At 51.7% G+C, this 23,549-nt stretch overlaps 1 protein-coding gene across 1 annotated transcript; it reads left to right on the forward strand.

Moving 5' to 3' along the window:
* Positions 1–502: 502 nt before the first annotated feature.
* Positions 503–22,887, forward strand: LOC140392416 (interferon-induced protein with tetratricopeptide repeats 5-like). The gene is made up of 2 exons (XM_072477690.1): positions 503–565; positions 21,128–22,887. The coding sequence occupies exons 1-2, from the start codon at positions 561–563 to the stop codon at positions 22,482–22,484; spliced, it is 1,362 nt and encodes a 453-aa protein (XP_072333791.1). The 5' UTR covers positions 503–560; the 3' UTR covers positions 22,485–22,887.
* The last annotated feature ends 662 nt before the right edge of the window (positions 22,888–23,549 follow it).

The following is a 23,549-nucleotide window of genomic DNA, read 5'->3' on the forward strand; positions in this document are numbered from 1 at the left end:
GGGGGGGGGGGGTATTCTGAAACTGTTCACTCCCTTCACACTGATGTCCCTGACCCTGGCATTGGCGATGGTGCCAGGGCTCTGGCATGGTGGGAAGAGTGTGCAACCCCAGCCCCATTCCAGCGACTGAGCAGCCTGACTCGAATTTCCAGATGTTGGTGTTACCGACACTGGGATCAATTTATCCTGGAAAAGTCATTGAAGCATCTCCTGCCAGTGGATTCCTGGTGAGAATATGGGGAATGTGGTAAAGAGGCAAAGGTGAGATTAATCAAACAGGTTGGGCTTGTTGATTGCTTCTGTGTTTGTGAGCAGGTCCATGTTGTCAATAAGATCATATATATAGTATCATATAATCTCCATGGAGATCTGGGACGTTATAAACAACTCTTGTTTTGGCACCATTTTCCCTGGAGTAAAACAATGAAGGTTAGGTTCAGTTTCTATTCTCACACTCAGGATATAAATTATCTGGAAATGAGAACACATCGAGCACTGTTCATCGACAACTCGCCGGTGGAGCTAAATTTGAAGAAGGAATTTGGCTTTCGATCAGCGTTATGAGGTAAATTTCATTGGCATTCTGTGTGTTAGACGATTAGGCATGTAGACTAGCGGACAAGGAGCTTGTTTTCTGAAATACAATAGTATAAATTACACGGGAGTTAAAACACGAGAGTGGGATTATTTGTCACAGTGAGTCATACAGATATGTGTATACTGTCGCACTGAGACAAATGATTGTCAGAAGAAATTAGACTCAAAAGGCGGATCTATTTATAATATTGTGTCAGGTGATATTTTAAATAAAATAAGCTTTATTTCCCTGCAGATTTTACAGAAAATACAAAGATAAACTTCAATTCTAAAATCTCACAATGTGGAATAAAGCATTCTGTAAATAACCTCAGGCAGATATTATGGATCACGGCTATCTGGAATTATTAACTCATGGAAAACTGTGGGCAGCTCATCTTGATAAACTGACTAAATCAGTCAGAATTGTTATACCCAGAGCAACAGAGAATACATTAGACTGCAGGATTCAATTGACCATCTCTGATTCTGAATGACTCCTGAGTCACTCAGCTGGTCAGCAGTTCCTGTTCTTTAAGAGTTACAAAGCCACTGTACAGATTGAATGGGGCAAGTCCTGTAGCCATCTCAGATGGCCACTGTCGTGGTAATCACCCTGGGGTAACACAGACTGCAACTGGATGTAGTAGCACTGGAAAGTAAACTCCAAACTTTGAGGTTCATTCAATATGTTTTATTGAACCTGTTAAGCAGTGCACACAGTTCGCTGTGGGTTGGCACTCCACTAATCTAAGCGTGCTTACTATAACTAACTAGACCAGACTAGCTCTGAGTCAGTAGAAGGTGCGAACTGATATATACACCCTGACTGTCACTACAGTTGTCACCAGTGGAAAGAGCTAGAGTGCTGATGCCTCGTGTGTTTTATAGTGGGAAACAACCCTCTAGTGTTCTGCCTGGTGATTGGTTGTGTTCTGTCCTGTGTGTTAATTGGCTGTACTGGGTCTCTGTCACTGCCTGCCTGTATCTCATTATGTGCCTGAGTGCATATTATGATATCTCACCATTTTAAAAAAAAATGTTGGTTGCTTGGAGCATATGTGACTGTATTTACGTGTTATGGTGAACGTATTGCTGCTACTATTCACCACTTAATTGTATTTTATTATGTTGATGCCCTTGTGGGCTCCGCCTGTGGCTCCGCCCCCTCAGGGGTGGTATATAAATCTGCAGCCTGGAGGCAGCAGTCAGCACAGAGCAGTCGCAGGCAGGCACAGATCTAGCTTATTAAAATCACTGTTCGCTTCTACTAATCGTGTGAATTGATGGGCGCATCAATTTAATAAGCTAAGATATCGCAATGGAAGCCGCCCTCAAACCTGATCGACTGGAACTCAACCCACAGGCATCTGAAGCCAAAGGAATCTTTTCACACTGGCTCCGCTGCTTTGAGGCCTACCTCGCCGCCTCCTCCTCTCCCGCCATCACTGAGGCACAGAAGCTGAGTCTCCTCCACGCCCAGGTGAGCCATAGAATCTCTGTACTAATCGAAGACACGACCACGTACGCAGACACAGTCGTGATCCTGAAAAGACATTACGTGAGGCCGGTGAACGAAGTGCTCACGCGGAATTTCCTCACCACACATCATCAACGCCCCGGGGAATCGCTGGAGGAATATCTACACGACCTGAGGGTACTCGCTCAAAACTGTAACTACAAGGACGTCACGGCCTCGCAGCACGTGGAACTCGCCATCCGGGACATCGATGTGGCTGGAGTCCGGTCCAACTATGTCAGACAGCGCCTGCTCGAAAAGGGCGCCCTCGACCAAGAAGAGACGGTAAAGCTATCCACCTCATTAGAGGTAGCCTTCCAGAATCTGAATCCTTTCCCCTCCGACCACGCGATTTCCTCGTGGGCGCTGAAGGCGCGACCATCACCCGACCCGAGGGTGTCCCAGGCCTGTGCCGCGCGGCTGCCCGCCCAACCCGGGGGGCCACCCTGCTATTTCTGCGGTCAGAACCAGCACCCCAGGCAGCATTGCCCAGCTCGGAATGCGACCTGCAGCGACTGGGGCAAAGCAGGACATTTTGCCAAAGTCTGCTTGGCCCGATCCAAAGTACCAAAATCGCAGGCATGACTCACAGGCCCGCAGACCCCATAGCGTGGTGGCGTCCCTGCCGGTAACGCCCCCTTCTGCGCGTCATCCGCCTCGTGCTATCCGTGGGGGACGCCATCTTTAACTCTACCCGACTTGTGCGACTCATGGGGGCCGCCATCTTGGTCGCCACCTTCAACACCTCCCGAAATGTGCGACGACAGGGCCGCCATCTTGGTCACTATCTTGGGACCACCCGGCTACCACCGACCTCGCCGGCTACCCGCAGCTTGGCGCTGTCACTCTCGACCAGTCACGGCCCAAGCAACTCAAGAACTCAATGATGGCCATCCGGGTCAATGGGCACGAAACGCCCGGCCTGTTTGATTCTGGGAGCACTGGGAGCTTCAGCCATCCGGACACGGTAAGGCACTGTTCCCTCCAGGTTTCTCCAGCATCCCAAACAATCTCCCTTACTTCCGGATCACACTCAGTGCAGATCCGGGGGTACTGTGTCGCGGACCTCACGATACAGGGCGCCGAGTACGCCAATTTTAAACTCTATGTCCTTCCCCCATCTCTGCGCTCCTCTCTTGTTAGGACTGGATTTCCAGTGCAACCTCAGAAACCTGACCCTGAAGTTCGGCGGACCCCTACCCCCTATCACCGTATGTAGCCTCGCGACCCTGAAGGTCGCCCCTCCCTCGCTCTTCGCGAACCTCACCTCCGACTGTAAACCCGTCACCACCAGGAGCAGGCGGTACAGTGCCCAGGGCAGGGCTTTTATCAAGTCGGAGGTCCAGCGGCTCTTAAGGGAGGATCATCGAGGCCAGTAATAGCCCCTGGAGAGCCCAAGTGGTGGTCGTCAGGACCGGGGGAAAGAACCGGAGGGTTGTAGACTACAGCCAGACCATAAATCGGTACACACAACTCGATGCGTACCCCTTTTCCAGCATAGCGGACATGGTTAATCAGGTTGCACACTACCGCGTTTTCTCCTCGGTAGATCTGAAGTCCGCATAACACCAGCTTCTGATCCACCCGGAAGACCGCCACTACACTGCCTTTGAGGCAGACGGCCGCCTCTTCCACTTCCTCAAGGTCCCCTTCGGCGTCACCAATGGGGTCTCGGTCTTCCAAAGTCCGATGGACCGAATGGTTGACCAGTACGAGCTGCGGGCCACGTTCCCATACTTGGATAACGTCACCATCTGCGGCCATGATCAGCAGGACCACGACGCTAACCTTCAGAAGTTCCTCCAAACCGCCCAAGCCCTCAATCTCACCGACAACAAGGAGAAATGCGTTTTCAGCACAACCCGACTAGCCATCCTCGGCTATGTTGTGGAAAACGGAGTCCTAGGGCTTGACCCCGAAAGCAAGCGCCCCCTCCTGCAACTCCCCCTTCCCCACTGCCCCAAGGCCCTGATGCCAGGGGTTCTTTTCATATTATGCCCAGTGGGTCCCCAACTATGTGGACAAAGCCCACCCACTTATCAAAGCCACCATCTTTCCCCTGACGACTGAGGCCCGCCTGGCCTTCAGCCGCATCAAGACAGACATTACCAAGGCCGCGATGCACGCAGTGGACGAGTCCATCCCCTTCCAGGTGGAGAGCGACGTATCAGATGTCGCACTGGCCGCTACCCTTAACCAGGCAGGCAGGCCCGTGGACTTCTTTTCCCGTACCCTCAACGCCTCCAAGATTCGACACTCCTCGGTCGAAAAGGAAGCTCAAGCCATTGTGGAAGCTGTGCGGCATTGGAGGCACTACCTGGCTGGTAGGAGGTTCACCCTCGTCACCGACCAACGGTCGGTAGCCTTCATGTTCAACAATACACAGCGGGGCAGGATCAAGAATGATAAAATCTTGAGGTGGAGAATTGAACTCTCCACCTATAATTACGATATCGTGTATCAACCTGGGAAGCTCTATGAGCCCTCAGATGCCCTGTCCCGCGGCACATGCGCCAACGCACAAGATGACCGACTTCGGGCCATCCACAATGACCTCTGTCATTCGGGGGTCACCCGGCTTCTCCACTTCATCAAGGCCCGCAACCTGCCCTACACCACCGAGGAGGTCAGGGCCATGACCAGGGACTGCCAGGTCTGTGCGGAGTGCAAGCCGCACTTCCATCGTCCAGACAAGGCCCACCTGGTGAAGGCATGCCGCCCCTTTGAGCGCCTCAGCGTCGATTTCAAAGCGCCCCTCCCCACCACTGACCGCAACATGTATTTTCTCAACGTCGTTGTCGAGTACTCCCGTTTCCCCTTTGCCGTCCCATGCCCCGACATGACCGCGGCCATTGTCATTAAGGCCCTGCACAGCATCTTCACCCTGTTCGGTTTCCCCACTTACGTCCACAATGACCGGGGCACCTCGTTTATGAGCGATGAGCTGCGTCAGTACCTGTTCGGTTAGGGCATTGCCTCGAGCAGGACTACCAGCTACAACCCCCGGGGAACGCGACCGTATGGAAGGCCGTCCTTCTGGCCCTACGGTCTAGAAGTCTCCCGGTTTCCCGCTGGCAGGAGGTCCTCCCCGACGCACTCCACTCCATTTGGTCGCTCCTCTGCACAGCCACGAACGAGACCCCTCACGACTGTCTATTTGTCGTCCCCAGGAGGTCCATCTCCGAGGCCTCACTTCCGTCCTGGCTGACAACACCAGGGCCTGTCCTCCTCCGGAAGCACGTGAGGAGCCATAAATCTGACCCCCTGCTCGAGAGGGTCCAGCTCCTACATGCCAATCCTCAGTATGCCTACGTGGCGCACCATGATGGCCGACAAGATACAGTCTCCCTCTAGGATCTTGCACCCGCCGGTTCCCCAACGACCATCACCTACGCCCTCCCCCCCCCCCCTTACATCGAACACCGCCCCCGCCCCTACACGACCTACACCCCCCCCTCCCCGACCAACTGTGATGAAGCTCCAGACGACACGCTCCAGGAGTCAACGATCCCAACACCCGTGCCCGCAGCAACGAGTTCAACACCCGTGCCCGCAGCGAAGCCGGAGCTGAGGCGATCACAGAGAACGATTAAGGCTCCGGACAGACTCGATATGTGAGCCCACTTCACTCCCGCTGGGCATCAGTGGACAAGCAGCTCAAGCACATCACCTGACCAGCCATCACTAATTAATTAATTAGTTTAATTTAAGTTTACGAGTTTAGCTGGGTTTTTTTTTAATTTGGGGCAGATTTTCTATCAACCAATCAGATCACAGCTTCCCTCTGACGTCACTTTTGGGAAAAAAAACTGGAAAACAGGAAGTTACCGTTAGGTTTTTATACTCACAGAGACTGCTCCTCCTCCTCCGAACGGCTCCCAAAATAAGGCCCGAAGATAGAGAGAGAACAAAAGAGTCGGGAAAAAGCACCTTCTCCCAGTCTTCACCGAATTACCTCACTGCACCAAATTACCAAATTCTCACTCTGTCTGTGTCTCACTCACTCAGGCTGTGTCTCCTTGACCAGCGCAATGCTTACTAAGTGCGCTTTCTGTCTGTCTTTTATACAGACTTTAGGATGACTCACACTAAAACTTCAAAGAGAAGAATACAATGTTGTAGCCACGTAAAATGGTTGCGTCCCGATTAATCTGGCCAAAACCCAGTTTGAAATGGCTAACCCGAAAGGCTGCTGGGAAAAGCAGCTAACAAGACACAAGCAGGCAGCTGCAGGCAGTATTGCATATTCGGCTCTGGGGAAGTTGGCCCAGATCGATACTCAGGGCTATCAACAGCCCATCAACCCAGGTATTTGCAGTTACGTTCAGGACTGTTTGCAGCCCATCTATCCAGACAGCTGCAGTTAAATCGGCTATCCCCGGGAACAATTGCAACATATTAGCAATTGAATACCGGGCCAGACCTGTCGGCGCCTGCAGTGGCCGAAACAAAGACAGGTGAACGACCACCCCCCGATCGAGGAATCGCCTCACCATTGGACACATTGAACCCAGGGATTGGGGACAAATCCAATCACTTGGGACTCAGGGCCAAGGGCCGCCCCGGGAGGCGGGAAGCCCCTGGGCCCTATAAAAGTGAGGGGCCAAGTTCAGATCTCTCTCTCTCTCCTCTTCGTCTGCTCGAGACCTTCGCAAGACCAGCAACCGGCAACTGTAAGTTTGAATCCAGCGATCGCTATCCGATAGAGACACCTAGCCACCGACCTGTAGCAGCCTTTTGAATCCCGCGGGCCAGATCTGATTGGACAAGCCATTTGTTTCTCTGACCTGGTGGGCTCTTCCTAAGTTAAATATTGGCCAGCAGTGATAGGTTTATTATATAGATAGTAGTATTAGTGTATTAATATTGCTTGTTGTATATAATAAATGACCGTTGTTTTAATCCTTACTAAGCGGTGTGCTGTATTATTAATCATAACCTGAACTTGAACCACGTGGCGGTATCAGAAAGATACCTGGCGACTCGTGAGCAAAGGTGGCGTAATCAGAGCAAATAGACTAAGGTTAAAAAGAGCAACAATGTGTACCTTTGTGCCCCTTAACAGGCCTCAGGTGACTGCCAGATAACTGCCTCTCAGCAATTAGGGTGGGGGCAGCTTCAGCCAATCAGACACTAATCTACACTGCACTTTTAACTGAAAAACAGCACAATTAGATTAACCACTTACCTTTCCTGGTTCTCTCACTGCACCAAATTACCAAATTTTCACTCTGTCTGTGTCTCACTCACTCAGGCTATGTCTCCTTGACCAGCGCAATGCTCGTTCAATATGCTTTATTGAACCTGTGAAGCAGTGCACACAGTTCGCTGTGGGTTTGACACTCTACTAACCTAAGCGTGCTTACTATAACTAACTAGACCAGACTAGCTCTGAGCCACGTGCAGAAGATGCGACCTGATATATACACCCTGACTGTCACTACAGTTGTCACCAGTGGAAAGAGCTAGAGTGCTGATGCCTCATGTGTTTTATAGTGGGAAACCACCCTCTAGTGTTCTGCCTGGTGATTGGTTGTGTTCTGTCCTGTGTGTTGATTGGCTGTACTGGGTGCCTGTCACTGCCTGTCTGTATCTCATTATGTGCCTGAGTGCATATTATGACAGCCACCTGCAAAGGACCATGGGAATTATGGCCAACCCAGGGCTCAGACAGACTCAGAGCCTGGGTGTGTATTTGCAACCCAGAGAGCTAAACACGATCCAAACCCCCACTCGTTTGCATTCTAATGGCTCATTTCCCCAGAACAAAAAAACTGTACTCAGGTAACCGATACAGATACAGACTAATCGGCGCCACTCCCTTTACTCAGGGAGACCAAACAGCCAAGGTCAATGACCGCGAAGGACACGCCCAGCCATCAAGGCACCCGCCCCTTTATTGGCCAAAATCGAAGGCAGTGATCGAAGCCTGTCGAATTATTGGGTCCAAGTTAAGGACCGCCCCAAAGAGCGCATAATCCCAGAGGGATAAGAAGAGACACCGCCATGTGTTCAGTCTCTCTTGGATCCGACCTATGCCAACCCAAGTGCAGCATAACGACCAGACAGACAAGTTCAAGACCAACCATCGCTACCAGACAGATGAGCCCAGCAGAAACAGAGCCACTTCTTCCACCCAGCCAGTCAAGATCCAAACAAAGGCCTTGACCATCTGCATAGAGCCGGTTGCCTTGAAGTTAAGTATAGGTTATTGTAGTTGTTAGGTGTTGTTTAACTTGTAGTGTTTTGTGTTGCATGTCGAAGTAATCCTTGTGTGTAAATAAACTATCTTTGTACTTGAACTGACTAACTGGTTGTGTGGTCCTTTGATCGATATCCAGTAAAGCCTTGTGGTGGTACCATTTGATACCTGGCGACTCAAAAGAGCATCATTATTAATTGGCAACATTATTGGTGCTGAATTGGCAACAGTCCCTAATCCATCACCGTGATTGCTCCTAAAACTAATTCAGATTCAGTCCAATTCATGCTCCCCCAGAAAGGGACAGACTAGATCCACACTGACCAGGACAGGCATTGCACCTGTCCTCCCACTTGATCCAATGTTTGATCTTTGCCAAAAGCCCGGGAAGCGGCAGTTACTGTTGCCTGTTTCCAATACTCTGCTGCCGGAGAGTCCTGCTCTCTGCTCCAGTGACTGTTCTGCTGCTTTAGTCTCCTTATCTCTCACTTGCTCTCCATTAGCAAGTGCTCTAAACAAAAGTAAACATTATTAATCTGTGGAACCAATACTCTTTATTCCTAATCTCCTGGTTTATGTCTGATAGTGATTGAGGATATTAACAATTAGATACAAAGATAGACTTGTAATTATATCACATGCTGCCCAATCTCAGAACATCCAAAGAGTTTTACAGGCAGCAAAGTTTCCAAGTCTTTGACACTGTCGCATTGTGGGAAGCACAGGTGACAGTTTGCACATAACAAGCTGCAATAATGTGACAATAACCAGGTAATCTATATTAGTCATGTGGATGAAGGGATAAATATTTGCCAAGACAATGGAAAGAATCTGCTCCTATTCCAATAACACCATGGGATCCTTTACATTCTCTGAAGTGGTTAGAGGGGAGCCTTGTTTAAATTACTAATTCAAAAAGATTGGTGCCTCCAACCACAGAGCACCTCCCTCAGTGCGGCACAGCAGTGTCAGACTCAATTATTTGACCAGGTCTACGGGTTGGGGATTGAGCTGCTAACCTTCTGAGTCAGAGTTGAGACATGCAAGCTCACGGAGGGAGATGATAACTTAGATCAACTAAGAAAAGTTGGGAATATTGTTCCGCCTTCATTGTCCAGTAATACTGGCTTTACACAACTCTATGGTTATTCTGCACTTTCAGTTATTATTTCTGATCAGGTTTGTGGTTGAAAAAGCAAAGTAAAGTTGCCATAGATTCAGATGACCGTAGGATGCTTTTCCCTTTGAGGGGGGAGAGCTGACTGGCGCTGATTTAACCTGAGGATCACCACACCTCAGGCAAGGAGCAACGTTGAGAAGGCGGGGCCTTCATAGAATCCTGGAATTCCTATAGTGCAGAAGGAGGCCATTCAGCCCATTGAGTTTGCACCAACCCTCTGAAAGAGCACCCTACCGAGGCCCACTCCCCTGCCCTACCCCCATAACCCCACCTAACCTGCACATCTCTGGACACTAGGGGCAACTTTTAGCATCGCTAATCCACCTAACCTCACATCTTTGGACTGTGGGAGGAAACTGGACCACCCCAAGGAAATCCACGCAGGCATGGAGAGAAAGTACAAACCCCACACGGAATTGAACCCGGATCTCTGGCATTGTGAGGCAGCAGTGTTAACCACTGTGCCACCGTACCGCCCAAATGGTGTTATTAATGAATAACCTCAGCCGGTATGGGAATTGAACCTGCATTGTTGGCCTCGCTCTGCATCACGAGCCAGCTTTCCAGCCAATTGAGATGATTCAGGGGTAGTCTATAATACAACGGAAACACTGCGTGAGATACCATGGACTGGATAACTTTAAAATGTTTTCAGTGATTGTTGTGATATTGTATGTATGGTGTCGTAGGCCAGGGTTTTTCAAACTGCTGATGGGTTGCGGGAGGGTGTCAGAAGAGTCGCCAAGCTAAGGGTCACGGTGATCTAAATCTATCAGCCACTAATGCAGAGTTTCCGAATGTCCGCATTCTAAAACCGGCAGGAAAATACTGTCTAAAATGTCAAATCAGCTATTTGACAAATTTCCTGTAAGTCTCGCGGTCCCCCCAACCCACCACCATCAACCCCTTCATGGCGGCTCCGCTTCGAAAACTATGAGCCGCAAAAGGTTTGACGGATTCCTCGACCTCTCCTGGCCAAAGCTGCGGCCCAAGAGTTCCCCACGGTCCATCTGCACTTCCATCCCCACTGGACATGGACCCCACGTGTTTTGCCCCGATGCAGAACAGTTGTCCGATGGACGACTTCAAGGGTACCAGTCACCCCTCTGGTAAACCATCCTGTAGCAGAAAGAGGCCACCATGAAACAGAAGGAGAGCATTAGAGAACTCACCCCAAACTCAGCAGACCCGAGAGTCAGAATATGTCAGAGTCCTCGGTGAGTTAGCACAAACCTGGATCGGGAACCCTTGTGTTATGTGTGTACATCTGTGATGTCTCTGTGCAGAAAAATAGCTTGAAACTTTTCTGCAGATCTTCTTGCAGTGTGGTTGCTGCTGAGGGGCCAGAAATGTGTGTGTCAGCGACGACATGGAGGCACATTCAGTGGGAGGGAATCAGCTGCAATGTAAGAGCTACATTATAGAAGACAACAGTCTCCACGACGTAACTGCAATGTCATGTCTTCTGGTTGGAGAGACATGAGCACATGACAATGCCACACTTGAATGTTTGAGAAGATGATGAAGATTTGAGAAAACCTTTTTCTCAATGTCCATTTTGTCAGATTAATGACAGAACAGGTAGTTTGTCGGTTGTCTGTGGGCCAGTTTTAATGTTGTCAGGAGTCATCAATATTGGTGAACTTGTTTCTAATAGTGTACCTGAAGTTGAATAAACTTACATCAAATAATTGAATTGCATTTAAGCCAATTATAAATCAAGATTTTAATATCACGATCTTCAGGTTTATGGTTGTTTTATTTACAAGAACCACAAATGGCTCTCCCCACTGATATCTGTTCTTTATTCTCCTCACCTCAGTTTTATGTCTTACTCTTTGTTTCCTCGAGGCAATGTCCCATGATGAATGCAGGTTCACAATTGTTGGCAAACGTCCAGTATCTCTCATGAGCAACAATCCTTCACATGTGACCCTGGACAGTAAACTTTTATAGATGGGAGGATATCACAGACACATATGATCCTGTCCTCACTCAATGTTGACATTGGGGGGGGGGGTGGGGGGGGGGGGGGGGGAGCATTGCATTATTGTATATGTCTGACAATGTTTCAGGATGTTAACAATTGCATAAAAAAGAAAACCAGTATTTATACAAAATACTCCTCAATCTCAGGGCATCCCAAAGCAGTTTGCAGCTAATGAAATCAAACAGAAAATACTGGAAAATCTCAGCAGGTATGGCAGCATCTGGAGGGAGAAAAAAGAGCTAACGTTTCGAGTCCAGATGACCCTTTGTCAAAGCTGAAGACAGAAAAAAATGGGAAATATGTTGCCCTGGATGAGGAGGAGGAGGAGGAGGAGGAGGAGGAGGAGCGTGCCAGAGAGGCGGCGCAGGCTGCCGCAGAGGGGCAGGCGGGTGCCGCCCAGGCTTGAGGGACACCTGACCGACAGGACGAGGAGGGGGAGGAGGACGTTGCGGCCCCACGGCAACGGAGGAACCCGAGGGCGCCCCGTGTGTACCGGCCCCGGCAGTCATACCAGGACCTCACGGACCGGGAATGCAGGAGGAGACTCCGGATGAGGCGGGAAACCGTGGCACACATCTGCCACCTGCTGGCACACCTGTCACCGCGTGGCACTGGCGGGGGACACCCTCTCCCCGTGTCCGTCAAGGTTACGGTGGCCCTGAACTTTTATGCAACGGGGTCATTCCAGGCACCGAGTGGGGACCTGTCCGGCATATCGCAGACATCGGTGCACCGGTGCATCCGGGCAGTGACAGATGCCCTTTATGCCATGGCGCACCGCTACATCCGCTTCCCCGTGGACCGGGCCAGCCAAGATGCCCGGGCCGTGGGCTTCTCTGCCGTGGCCGGGTTCCCCATGGTCCAGGGCGCGATCGATGGGATGCACGTCGCCGTGCGGCCACCTGCAGGTAACAGGGCCGTGTTCACTAATAGGAAGGGGACCTATTCGATGCACGTACAGGTGGTCTGCGACCACCGCATGATGATCCTGCACGTCTGCGCCCGTCACCCAGGCAGTGTACACGACTCATTCATCTTGTCGCGGTCATCCATCCCCGGCATGTACGAGGGACGCCATCCCCGGCTGAGGGGCTGGTTGCTGGGCGACAGGGGCTACCCATTGCGATCGTGGCTGATGACGCCTATACGGAGGCCACGCAATGAGGCGGAGAACCACTACAATGATGCCCATGTAGCGACAAGGGGAGTGATCGAGGGGTGCTTTGGCGTGCTGAAGATGCGTTTCAGTTGCCTGGACCTCTCTGGGGGCGCCCTCCAGTATCGGTCAGATAGGGTCGGCCGCATCATTGTGGTGTGCTGCGCCCTGCACAACATAGCCCAGCAGAGGGGCGATGTGCCGCAGGCAGAGGAGGGCGGAGTGGAGGAGCAGCAGGAAGAGGCCCAGTCCTCCCCAGATGAGGGGGATGGGGGCAATGGTCAGGGCAGACGGGGTAGACACAGGCGGGTGGCTGTCCACCGTTACCGGCTGGCCCAGCGGGCACGGGACAGACTGATAGCCGCCCGCTTCACTGACTAGATGGGCGTGGGAATCGGGTAGTATGGCCACAGACCGCACACCATGGCAACAGCCGACCACCCACACCCCCCACCCATCCACCCACCCAGCACCCTCACCCCCCTCCCCAACCCCACCTACCCCACCCGCATGCACACCACCCCCCCCCTTGCCGATCCACCGGCGGCACAACGGGCCGGGCTCACACAGTTGCGGGTGGACGCGTGTCTATCGCAGGCCATGGAGGATGATGACAACCCGCCCTGCGATGAGCTCCTGGCTCTACATCGGTGGACTCTGTCTGACCCATGGCCACAGTACCACCATCCACCCAGACCATCCCTGCATGCGGCTGTGACACTGCAGCGCACGGTCCCGTCCTCTGCCCGGGGGATGTTGATGGCGGCCCAGGGGGAAGGGGGCAGTCTCACCTGGGGCTGAGGTAAGACCACCCCTCACACACACACTTGCGCTCAACGTACATGACACGCCCGCACACTTTGGACAGAGCACAAAGGCAGCTTCGGTAGGTGTAACATTGACTTTAATAACCAAAGGAGTTCATGCACGTGCCCTAGCCCCTAAAACTCATCTGTGCCCTGCACCCGTGCCAACTTACTCAGTGTCTAATTGTTTGGCCTTACGGGCCCTTTGACTACGTCTACGTGGTTCCCCAGACGGTACAGCAGAACTGGAGGTGGACTCCTGTGATTCCTGCCCTCTGACACTGGATCCCTTTGGCGGCCGTTTCCTGGGGCGTCCTGGCCTAGATGGGCCAGGCTGCGGCCCGGGCGACTGGGATGGCGAGCTGCCAGCCTGTCCTGCCCGTTGCCCACCCGATGCACCTGGGACGGAAGGGGGGGAGTCCGAGGTGTCGCGGTGTACCGGGACCTCCCCTACAGAGGGAGCCGGGACGGACCACACCACCTCCTCCTCCCTCGGGGTGCCCGATGACCCCCAGGCCTCTACATTGTTGGGGGATGCGAACGGACTGGCCATCCGACGCCCCCCCGACATCTGGCGCTGCCAGTCCTGGAGGCCCGTGCTGGTATCGACAGGGGTCTGCAGGTTTGCAGCCATGGAGCCCAGGGTGTTGGCCAACCCTGTCTGTGACAGTGCGACGCCGGCTCGCACATGGCCACTGGCGCCGATGCCCTCAGCGATGGCCTGCTGAGACTGGGCCATGGCCTGCAGAGACTGGGCCATGGCCTGCTGAGACTGGGCCATGGCCTGCAGAGACTGGGCTATGGCGTTGAGCGCCTCTGCCATCTGGCGCTGGCACTGGCTCATGGCCTCCTGTGAGAGGGCAGCCATTTCCTGGGCCACAGACGCCGCCTGCCCGGAAGGCCCCAGGCCTCGCAAACCGTTCCCTATGTCTGACACCGTCGCAACCATTGCCTCCACCGCGGACGCCACCCGTGCGGTGTCAGCCTGGGTGGCACGCATGACCGGGACCACTCCCAGCTCCTGGACGCGGGGGACTCCTCCACCTGCGACCGCAGCCGCCGCAAGCCGCCCGTCACCCTCTTCGCTCATCTCCGGGTCGGTGGTTGCATCGGATCTATGTGTGGGTGTGGTAACTTCAGGAACCCGGGATCCATCTGGGCGGCAGATGTTCGCTTGGCCTGGGCTGCCCTCCGACCACCCGGTCCCTCTGCTGCTCCTACCTCCACCTGCTGTACCGGGACGGCTGTGTTGTGCGCACCAGTGAGTGTACCAGACGCCTCATTACTAAAGTGCCCAACCGTGGTGAGTGTTTCTGCGATGGTGGAGGGTGTTGGTGACAGCAGTGGCGTTGTGTCGTGCTCTTCGTCCCACTCTGAGTCCATGGCACTTTGGGGTGGGGGTTCGTCCCCACCCATCCACTCTGAGTCACTGTCCGGTATTTCGTCTTCCTGGGTAGTGCTGTCCTGGGTAGTGCTGTCCCGGGTAGGGGTGTCCTGGGTAGTGCTGTCCCGGGTAGGGGTTTCCTGGGTAGTGGTGTCCCGGGTAGGGGTGTCCTGGGTAGTGGTGTCCTGGGTAGTGGTGTCCTGGGTAGTGGTGTCCTGGGTAGTGGTGTCCTGGCTCGGATGTGACGGGGGCCTGTGGCTGCCCCCCTCATCGCTGGGTGGTCGCTCCCGCACGTGACGGGGGGGTCGTCTCCCTGTTGCTCCAGGCCTCTCCGTCTCCCGTGGTGTGTGAGGGGCATCCTGCGGGCGTCGCATGCTGGAGGGTGCGGGTCTCTCCGTCTCCTGTGGTCTCCGAGGGGCATGCTGCGGGCGGTGTGCTTCTGCGGGGATGGGTGCCTGGACGTTTGGTCCTGCGATACACAATGAAGCATGCATGGTTAGACATCAGGCAGTGATCAGGTGATACGGGGGAGGGGGATATAGGGGAGGGGGGATATGGGGACGGGCTGTCGGTGGCTCACTTGCTGGTGGGCCCCCGACCTCTGCATCAGCAACCTCCCGGTCCTCAGGTCCGCCAGCCAGTTCCAGGGCCCTTTCCTCGTGTACGGTCAGTGGCCTCTCATCAGCGGGCCCTTCTCCAGTCCTCACATGCTACCTATTGTTGTGTGCGCGCTTCTCCTGTGGGGAGGGGGGGGGGTGGTGGCAGGGGTAAAAGGCAACAGTGTTAGGCAGGTATATGAATGCACGCCATCGGTTGCGCGTGCATTGCAGAGGTTAAGGTTAGGGCTGGATTCATTTGGGGATATGGGGGAGGGGGGATATGGGGGATATGGGGGAGGGGGGATATGGGGGATAGGGGGAGGGGGGATATGGGGGATATGGGGAGGGGGGATATGGGGGAGGGGGATATGGGGGATATGGGGGAGGGGGGATATGGGGGAGGGGGATATGGGGGATATGGGGGAGGGAGGATATGAGGGATATGAGGGGGGGGAATATGGGGGATATGGGGGAGGGGGGATATGGGGGAGGGGGATATGGGGAATATGGGGGAGGGGGGATTGGGGGGATATGGGGGAGGGGGGATATGGGGAGGGGGGATATGGGGGAGGGGGGATATGGGGGATATGGGGGAGGGGGCATATGGGGGAGGGGGATATGGGGGATATGGGGGGATATGGGGGATTATGGGGGAGGGGTGATATGGGGGAGGGGGGTTATGGGGGATATGGGGGAGGGGGGATATGGAGGATATGGGGGAGGGGGGATATGGGGGATATGGGGAAGGGGGATATGGGGGATGGGGGATATGGGGGAGGGGGGATATGGGGGAGGGGGATATAGGGGATATGGGGGAGGGGGGATATGGGGAGGGGGGATATGGGGAGGGGGGATATGGGGGAGGGGGATATGGGGGATATGGGGGAGGGGGATATGGGGGATATGGGGTGGGGGATATGGGGGATATGGGGGAGGGGGGATATGGGCGAGGGGGATATGGGGGAGGGGGGATATGGGGGAGGGGGATATGGGGAGGGGGGATATGGGGGATGGGGGGATATGGGGAGGGGGGATATGGGGGATATGGGGGAGGGGGGATATGGGGAGGGGGGATATGGGGGATATGGGGGAGGGGGGATATGGGGGATATGGGGGAGGGGGGTATGGGGGATATGGGGGAGGGGGGATATGGGGGATATGGGGGAGGGGGGATATGGGGAGGGGGATATGGGGGATATGGGGGAGGGGGGATATGAGGGATATGGGGGAGGGGGATATGGGGGATATGGGGGAGGGGGGATATGGGAGATATGGGGAGGGGGGATATGGGGAGGGGGGGATATGGGGGATATGGGGGAGGGGGGATATGGGGGAGGGGGGATATGGGGGAGGGGGGATATGGGGGAGGGGGTTATGGGGGATATGGGGGAGGGGGGATATGGGGGAGGGGGGATATGGGGGAGGGGGGATATGGGGGAGGGGGGATATGGGGGAGGGGGGATATGGGGAGGGGGATATGGTGGAGGGGGGATATGGGGGAGGGGGGATATGGGGAGGGGGGATATGGGGGAGGGGGGGATATGGGGAGGGGGGATATGGGGGATATGGGGGAGGGGGGGATATGGGGGATATGGGGTGGGTGCTCTGCCTGCTCTGACGAGGTCGTTCACCTTCTTGTGGCACTGGGTGCCTGTCCGTGGTGTCAGGGCCACAGCGGTGACGGCCTCTGCCACTTCCCTCCACAGACGCCGGCTGTGGCGTTGGGCAACTCTGTGGCCGTGCCCGGGATACAGGGCGTCCCTCCTCTGCTCCACCGCGTCCAGGAGCGCCTCCACATCGCGTGACTCGAACCTCGGGGCTGAGCGACGGCCAGCCATCCAGTCGGGTGTTGCGGTCGGGTGTTGCGGTCGGGTGGGGGGGAGCTGTGCGGCCTTGTGAGCCGTCACGCCGTGCAGCGCGTATGACGCTGCACGGTGTGAACCACTGCGCAAGCGCGGATCCCGTTACATCGCTGCTAGCTCATTTCGGGCCGGAGACTATCGTCCCATTTTTATGACGTGACGCAAGTGGGATTTGCGCCGTTTTTTGCGCCGGTCGGCGGACTTTCCGCCGATAACGGAGAATTTCGCCCCAGGAATCAAAACGTTAGCTCCCTGCTCTCTCCACAGGTGCTGTCAGACCTGCTGAGATTGTCCAGTATTTTCTGTTTTTGTTTCAGATTTGTTTGCTTTTATCTAAGTATTCCTGAAGTGTTGTCACTGTTGCTAAACAGGAAATGCCACAGCCAATTTCCGCACACAAAGCTCCCACAAATAGCACAGTGGTAATAGCCAGATGATCTGTTTTAGTGGTGTTGGTTTGAGGGATGAATGTTGGTCAGGACACTGGGGAGACATCACAACTTGTTCATTGAGTATTTCCACGGGATCCTTTCCATCCATCTGAATGGGCAAATGCAGCCTTGCTTAAACATCTCAGCAAAACCTCAGCAACTCCCTCAGTACAGCACAGCAGCACTCGCCTAGATTATGTACCTACGTCTCGTTAATGGTGATGGTGACTAAAAGCAGCTGAGAAATGGGAAGAGTGGAAATCAGGTAATGGGATTCAGAAGAGGGGTTTAGGGCAGAGGACAAAGGAAGACCGGTGATTGGTAGTTGTGATATTGTGATTCCGATGGGGGAACTGGGAAATTTGTAATTTGTGAATATTCTGCTTCAATCTGTCAAAAAAAATAATTCAATCTTTTCATTGGGGAGAGGTTAAGTGTTTGGAGGTATAGTCTGGTGGACTGAAGGGTAGTCAAATCAGATCGGGGCTAATCAGGTAGGAATGGAGTTGGTGGAAATGTTGGGTGTGCAGCATCGTCAGATGTGCTGGAGGATAGTTGGGTTTGATCAGGGTGATAGTCAGGTAGTAGGGGGTAGTTCCATTGGGCTGTGGTGTAGTCAGGGGTTGGTGAGTTGTTAGGTGGGTGATATGATGTCAGTAGTGCTGTTAAAAGGTACTGGACTTGGTTTTTAATCCGTTTAGCATTTCTTCGGCAACTATCCAGGTAAGTACTGAGGAAATATCCACAATCTCTGATTTTTACTCAGGATCAGAGACGTTCCCAGAGGGTTCCGGTGAGCAGTGGAATTACACACAGGCACTTTCAATGTCCCAGGTAATTCCTACATAGGTCCACACATCAGGACTTTCACAGGATCTTGACACACGTCCACAGTCATCCGTCCGTTCTCCAACGACCCATAGAGCAGCAGATCTGTCCCCACAGTGATCTGGGATCAAGATGAATAATCCAAATAATTTATTGAAACAACCTTGGACCTCCTGTCCAGACCAAATGGTCAAAGATGGACCATCCATTGTTTAAATTTTTCACTGCTAATTGTCAACTGATGAAATAAGTTCTGCAAGCTGTAATGATCTCCAATCTGTTTTAACTTACAATGAGTAATTCCTCCCACTTCTCAGGACCCTCCCCAAATGTGTCCAACTGTGAGTTAAAGGTGGAGACTTTGGATACTCGGCAATTGCATTTTCCCAGTTGCTCAATCAGGTGTTTCCATTTATCTACATTCAAGTTCAATTCTTAAAACTAAAAATTACTTTTCAATGATAAAATTAGATGATTATGACAATATGCAAGTTACCTCTTCAAAAATTAGAATAGATTGTCATGACACGTCCTTCACAAATCTCCTTTTAATCAGCTTAAACTATTCCATGTCACTCACTGGGTCGGATATTGACTGGGGTGGGTTGTGTGAGTGGAGAGTCACGGGTTTTGGGAACAGGAATATTTGTGCATTTGTGTTGTTGAACAGGAATCCTGCCCAGCGGCGGGCCTGATCGACAAATTAGTTTCTCTGCCAGACTGACCACGTTGGAGGAGACCAGAGCTTCCGGAGGAGGTACAGTGCCAGCTGTTGTGTTAATAGGAGCATCAGTGGGTGTGGATCCCCCAGAGGCCCCTATCTCAGAGATCCCATCCTCAGGAGTGGTCAGGGTGCTGATCCAATCGTAATCACGGAGCAGGAGATTGGAGTCTGACAATGGAGTGGGATCTGATGCCGGGTGTTGAGTGAGATGCAGTTGTGCCAATTAGCAGCAAGTGTGGGAGAGAAACAATCGTTGATTGGAGGAGTAACGAGCAGTAGGAAGTTGAGTGACAGGTGCATGAGTCTGAGCACCGGCGTGACGGCGGTTCGAGAGCAGCAGCTGCTCACTGAAACACAGTCCGAGTGGGAGAGACGGTTGCTTGACCCGTTGGCAGGTCAGCAGTCTGAGTATCAGGAATGGCCTGGCTGCTGAGACCATGACCCTGGTGGGACCGGGTGACAAAGATGCTCATCTGCGAGTGGGGAGAGAGAAATTGTGAAGAGGGGCTGCGATTGAGAGGCTCACTCAGGGTCAGGAGTTCACTGATATAGCTGTTAGCAGCAAATGTTCTCAAAGCATAGCAATTGAACTTTTGTAATTAGCTTTTTATTGTGTTCCTAAAAACAGAGTATTTAAATTATATACAAATGTACAAATGAGTGGGCAGCAAATTACTTGCCCTGTGAGCATCTCATGATCAAAAACATGGGGTCTTGGGGTCACTCACCCCCAGTCACTCACTCCCACCCCCACCCCCGCAGACACACTCAGTTACTCCCAATTATTCACTAATACATACACATTTACTCAGTGCCCCACCCACATGCACACACTCACTCCCAATCACTCACTAACACAGTTACTCACTTACTCACCACCCCACCCACATGCGCGCACACACTCAGTCACTCACTCCCACATACACACGCATGTTCCGTTACTCACTGCCACATATACACACAAGCACACACACAAAATCAATCACTCCCACACACACACCGCTCAGTTACTCACTGCCACATATACACACAGAGTCACTCACACCAGCACACACTCACTCACTCACTCACACACTCCCTCACACACACAAACATGCTCAGTTACTCAATGCTACACATATACGCACACGCTCAGTCAATCATTCACTCCCAAACACTCACACAGTTACTCACTCATTGACTCATTCACACACATTCACTCCATCACTCAAGTCAATCAATCTTTCCCACACACCCAGTCAATCACCTTCCTGACCCTGCACATATGCCAACATTTCCACCTCCCTGGGCCTGATAGGACTTTGCCCTCCCTGGCCTCGCCATACCTGTCTCCCAGGGCTCCAGCCCTGAGAAAGCTTCCCTTCTCTCACACACCAGCCATCAGAACACTGTTTGCTGCTCTACCAATCAGAGGCTGTTTCTCCCCCATTTGCTGCTGATACGTTCACCAGTCAGCCTATCAGCAGCAAAGATGGGAGAGAAACAATAATGATTGGAGGAGCAGCTCCAAGCAGAATTTTTCAGTGAAAGTCTGCTGGTTGACAGGAATTTTGAGAACTCCGTAAAGAGGCTTCACGGGCCACAGTCAACCTGCAGGCCTTACCTTGGACAAACCTGCATTAACAAGTGTTATAAACAATAATTCTCTTGTAATTTCAGTGTTCAGAGCCACCAGTAAGACCCAGTACTGGAATATAAATTAAATGCCATAATACCATATGGTACTGTAAATTGCTAATTATCCTTACTCTGTCATCTAGTGTTAACCAAAGGCCCGGGTTAAAAATAAATTCCATGGAAAAATAGTTCATTATCAGCAAGTTACAATTGTAGATAATATGGATCATGAAAGATTTTTTTTCTCTTGCAGTAACACACAGAAAGATTTGTTGAAAGTGGAGCTCGATCAGCTTCAATGTCACTTCACTTGGGCTCCACAGAGAGAAAACATTGACCTGGGCGATACGAAGCAAAGATTACAAGATTCAATAGATCTTGATCTGAAATATCAAGACAGGTCTTACAACCATCTCGCCTTTATAAACTGTCTGCAAGGAAACTGTGAGGAGGCAATTCAAAACTTAAAGGAAGCTGAAAAGGTTCTGAGGGAGAATCATGAAGATGAATTTGATAAAAGAATCATCATCACCTATGGAAACTATGCCTGGATATATTATCACAAGGGACAACTGACAGAGGCTCAGTCCTACCTCGACAAACTGGAGAGGATCTGTAAACAATTTCCTGATGCCTCTCGGTACACAGCAATGATATCTGAAGTCTACGGGGAGATGGGTTGGACACTGTTGAAATATAACATTCAACACTATAAAGAGGCAATGGAATGTTTTGAATCGGCTCTGGAGGAAGATCCAAGTAACATTGACTGGAATGTTGGATATGCGATTGTCCTGTCTCGTCTGGAAGGGCTTTCTGGTGTCACTGAGAGTGTTGACTCAAGTCAATCAGTGAAGCAATGGCGACGTGTGCTTGTGCTCGATCCCAATGACGCTGAAGCAATGGTGCAGTTGGCTCTGAAGCTCCGAGTCTTCGAGCAATATGAGGAAGCAGACACATTAGTTAAACAAGCGCTGGAGAAGTCCCCTGGTCTTCCCTATGTGCTCCGTTATGCAGCAAAATTTTACAGATGCGCTGGAAATATTGAAAAAGCCCTGAAGCTGCTGGACAAAGCATTAAAAATGACACCCAAATCTGCCTTCTTATACCACCAGAAAGGTGTGTGTTACAGAAGCAAAATACAGACACTGAAAAAATCTCATTCTGGCAATCTTGATAAATTAATCAATGACTGTAAAGATTGTTTTAAAAAAGCAATTGAGCTCAATCCATCATTTATTTACGCAAAAATAGATTATGCACACATCTGTTCCATAAATGGAGAGTATCGTGAAGCAGATAAGATCTACAGTGAACTACTGGAATTGGAAAATACATGTCCAGAAAATAAGCAAGAAATACGTTTTCAGGTTGGGTTATTTGAACAGAATTACAAACACTTCAAATCAAATGCCATCAAATATTTTCTAGAAGGATTTAAAATCAAACATGACTCAAACTCACGGAACAAGTGTCGCACCCATTTGGAGAAGATAGCCGAGAACTCACAAGACATTGTGGCTTTCTGCATTCGTGGGATCATACACATGTTGGATGGGGAGGAATGCTTTGAAAAGGTCTTGGAGATTGAACTTGGCAATGCTGAATAATTATGTGCTCTCCCTGAATTAAACATTTCTATCCAGGCGAACAATGAATTTCCCAGCTAACATAGCTGGAAGATTCATTCACATTCTCGGACATATAAAATGGTTTGGACGGGAACGTTTTTCACTTACTTTCTTAAATCAACATTTTATTCATGTAATTATTTTCAAATAATAATCCTGCTTCAGATATTGTAAACCTCTGTGCTTTATTCAAGAATATTAACCACATTGATAAACTAAACAAATAGTATATTACTTCCATACTTTTTGGCCTTATATTGGATGTGGAAAGAAACAAGGAGGATATTTGGGAATACATTGATTGAGTCAATGGGACAGAACACAGTCATTGTTGTGAATTTTAGGAACTGTTGCTATAATAATAAACATTACATGGGCCTAATTTTAACTCCAGATTGATTATTTTGGGTGTGTAATGAGGGGATTTGGAAACTCACCCTTCCCTACTGATATTGTGCTGAGGGGTATATTTAAACTCAAACTTCATTATTGTGCCACTCGTCCCCTTCCTGCCTATTCAATGTGCAGGTCGATATGTTGAAGGAGATTCTGGGAGGGTCTCATGGGTTGGAAGGGGGAGAGGTGGGGAACCTGATACAGAGGAGTTTAAAACTTTCATTCTGATGGGGAACTCATGCCCAAAGGAAGAGATACATTAACGGCGTTCAAAAGGCATCTTGATAAATACATGGATAGAATGGGCATAGAGGGATACGGCACTAGGAAGTGCTGAGGGTTTTGGCAAAGGTTGGTATCATGACCGGTACAGGCTTGGAGAGCTGACGGGCCTGTTCCTGTGCTGTATCGTTCTTTGTTCTTTATTCTTAAAACGCTTCCCTCTTGACATCGTGAGCGCGATAGTCTGCTCCGACGGCAGAGTGTCGACGCCGGCAACAAAACGGGAGTGTTTCACTCCGCTGACGGCGCCCGTTCCGGGACCCCATTCTCCGGCATACAAGGGGGCTAGCAGGGGCCTGGCGAGAAGCGTGGGGGCGCGGCCTCAGAGTAGCGTCGGAGACCCGGCGCCACGCAATCGACGCGGTG

This window comes from Scyliorhinus torazame, chromosome 16 (genome assembly GCF_047496885.1).
Source record: "Scyliorhinus torazame isolate Kashiwa2021f chromosome 16, sScyTor2.1, whole genome shotgun sequence".
In the NCBI taxonomy this organism is placed as follows: domain Eukaryota; kingdom Metazoa; phylum Chordata; class Chondrichthyes; order Carcharhiniformes; family Scyliorhinidae; genus Scyliorhinus; species Scyliorhinus torazame.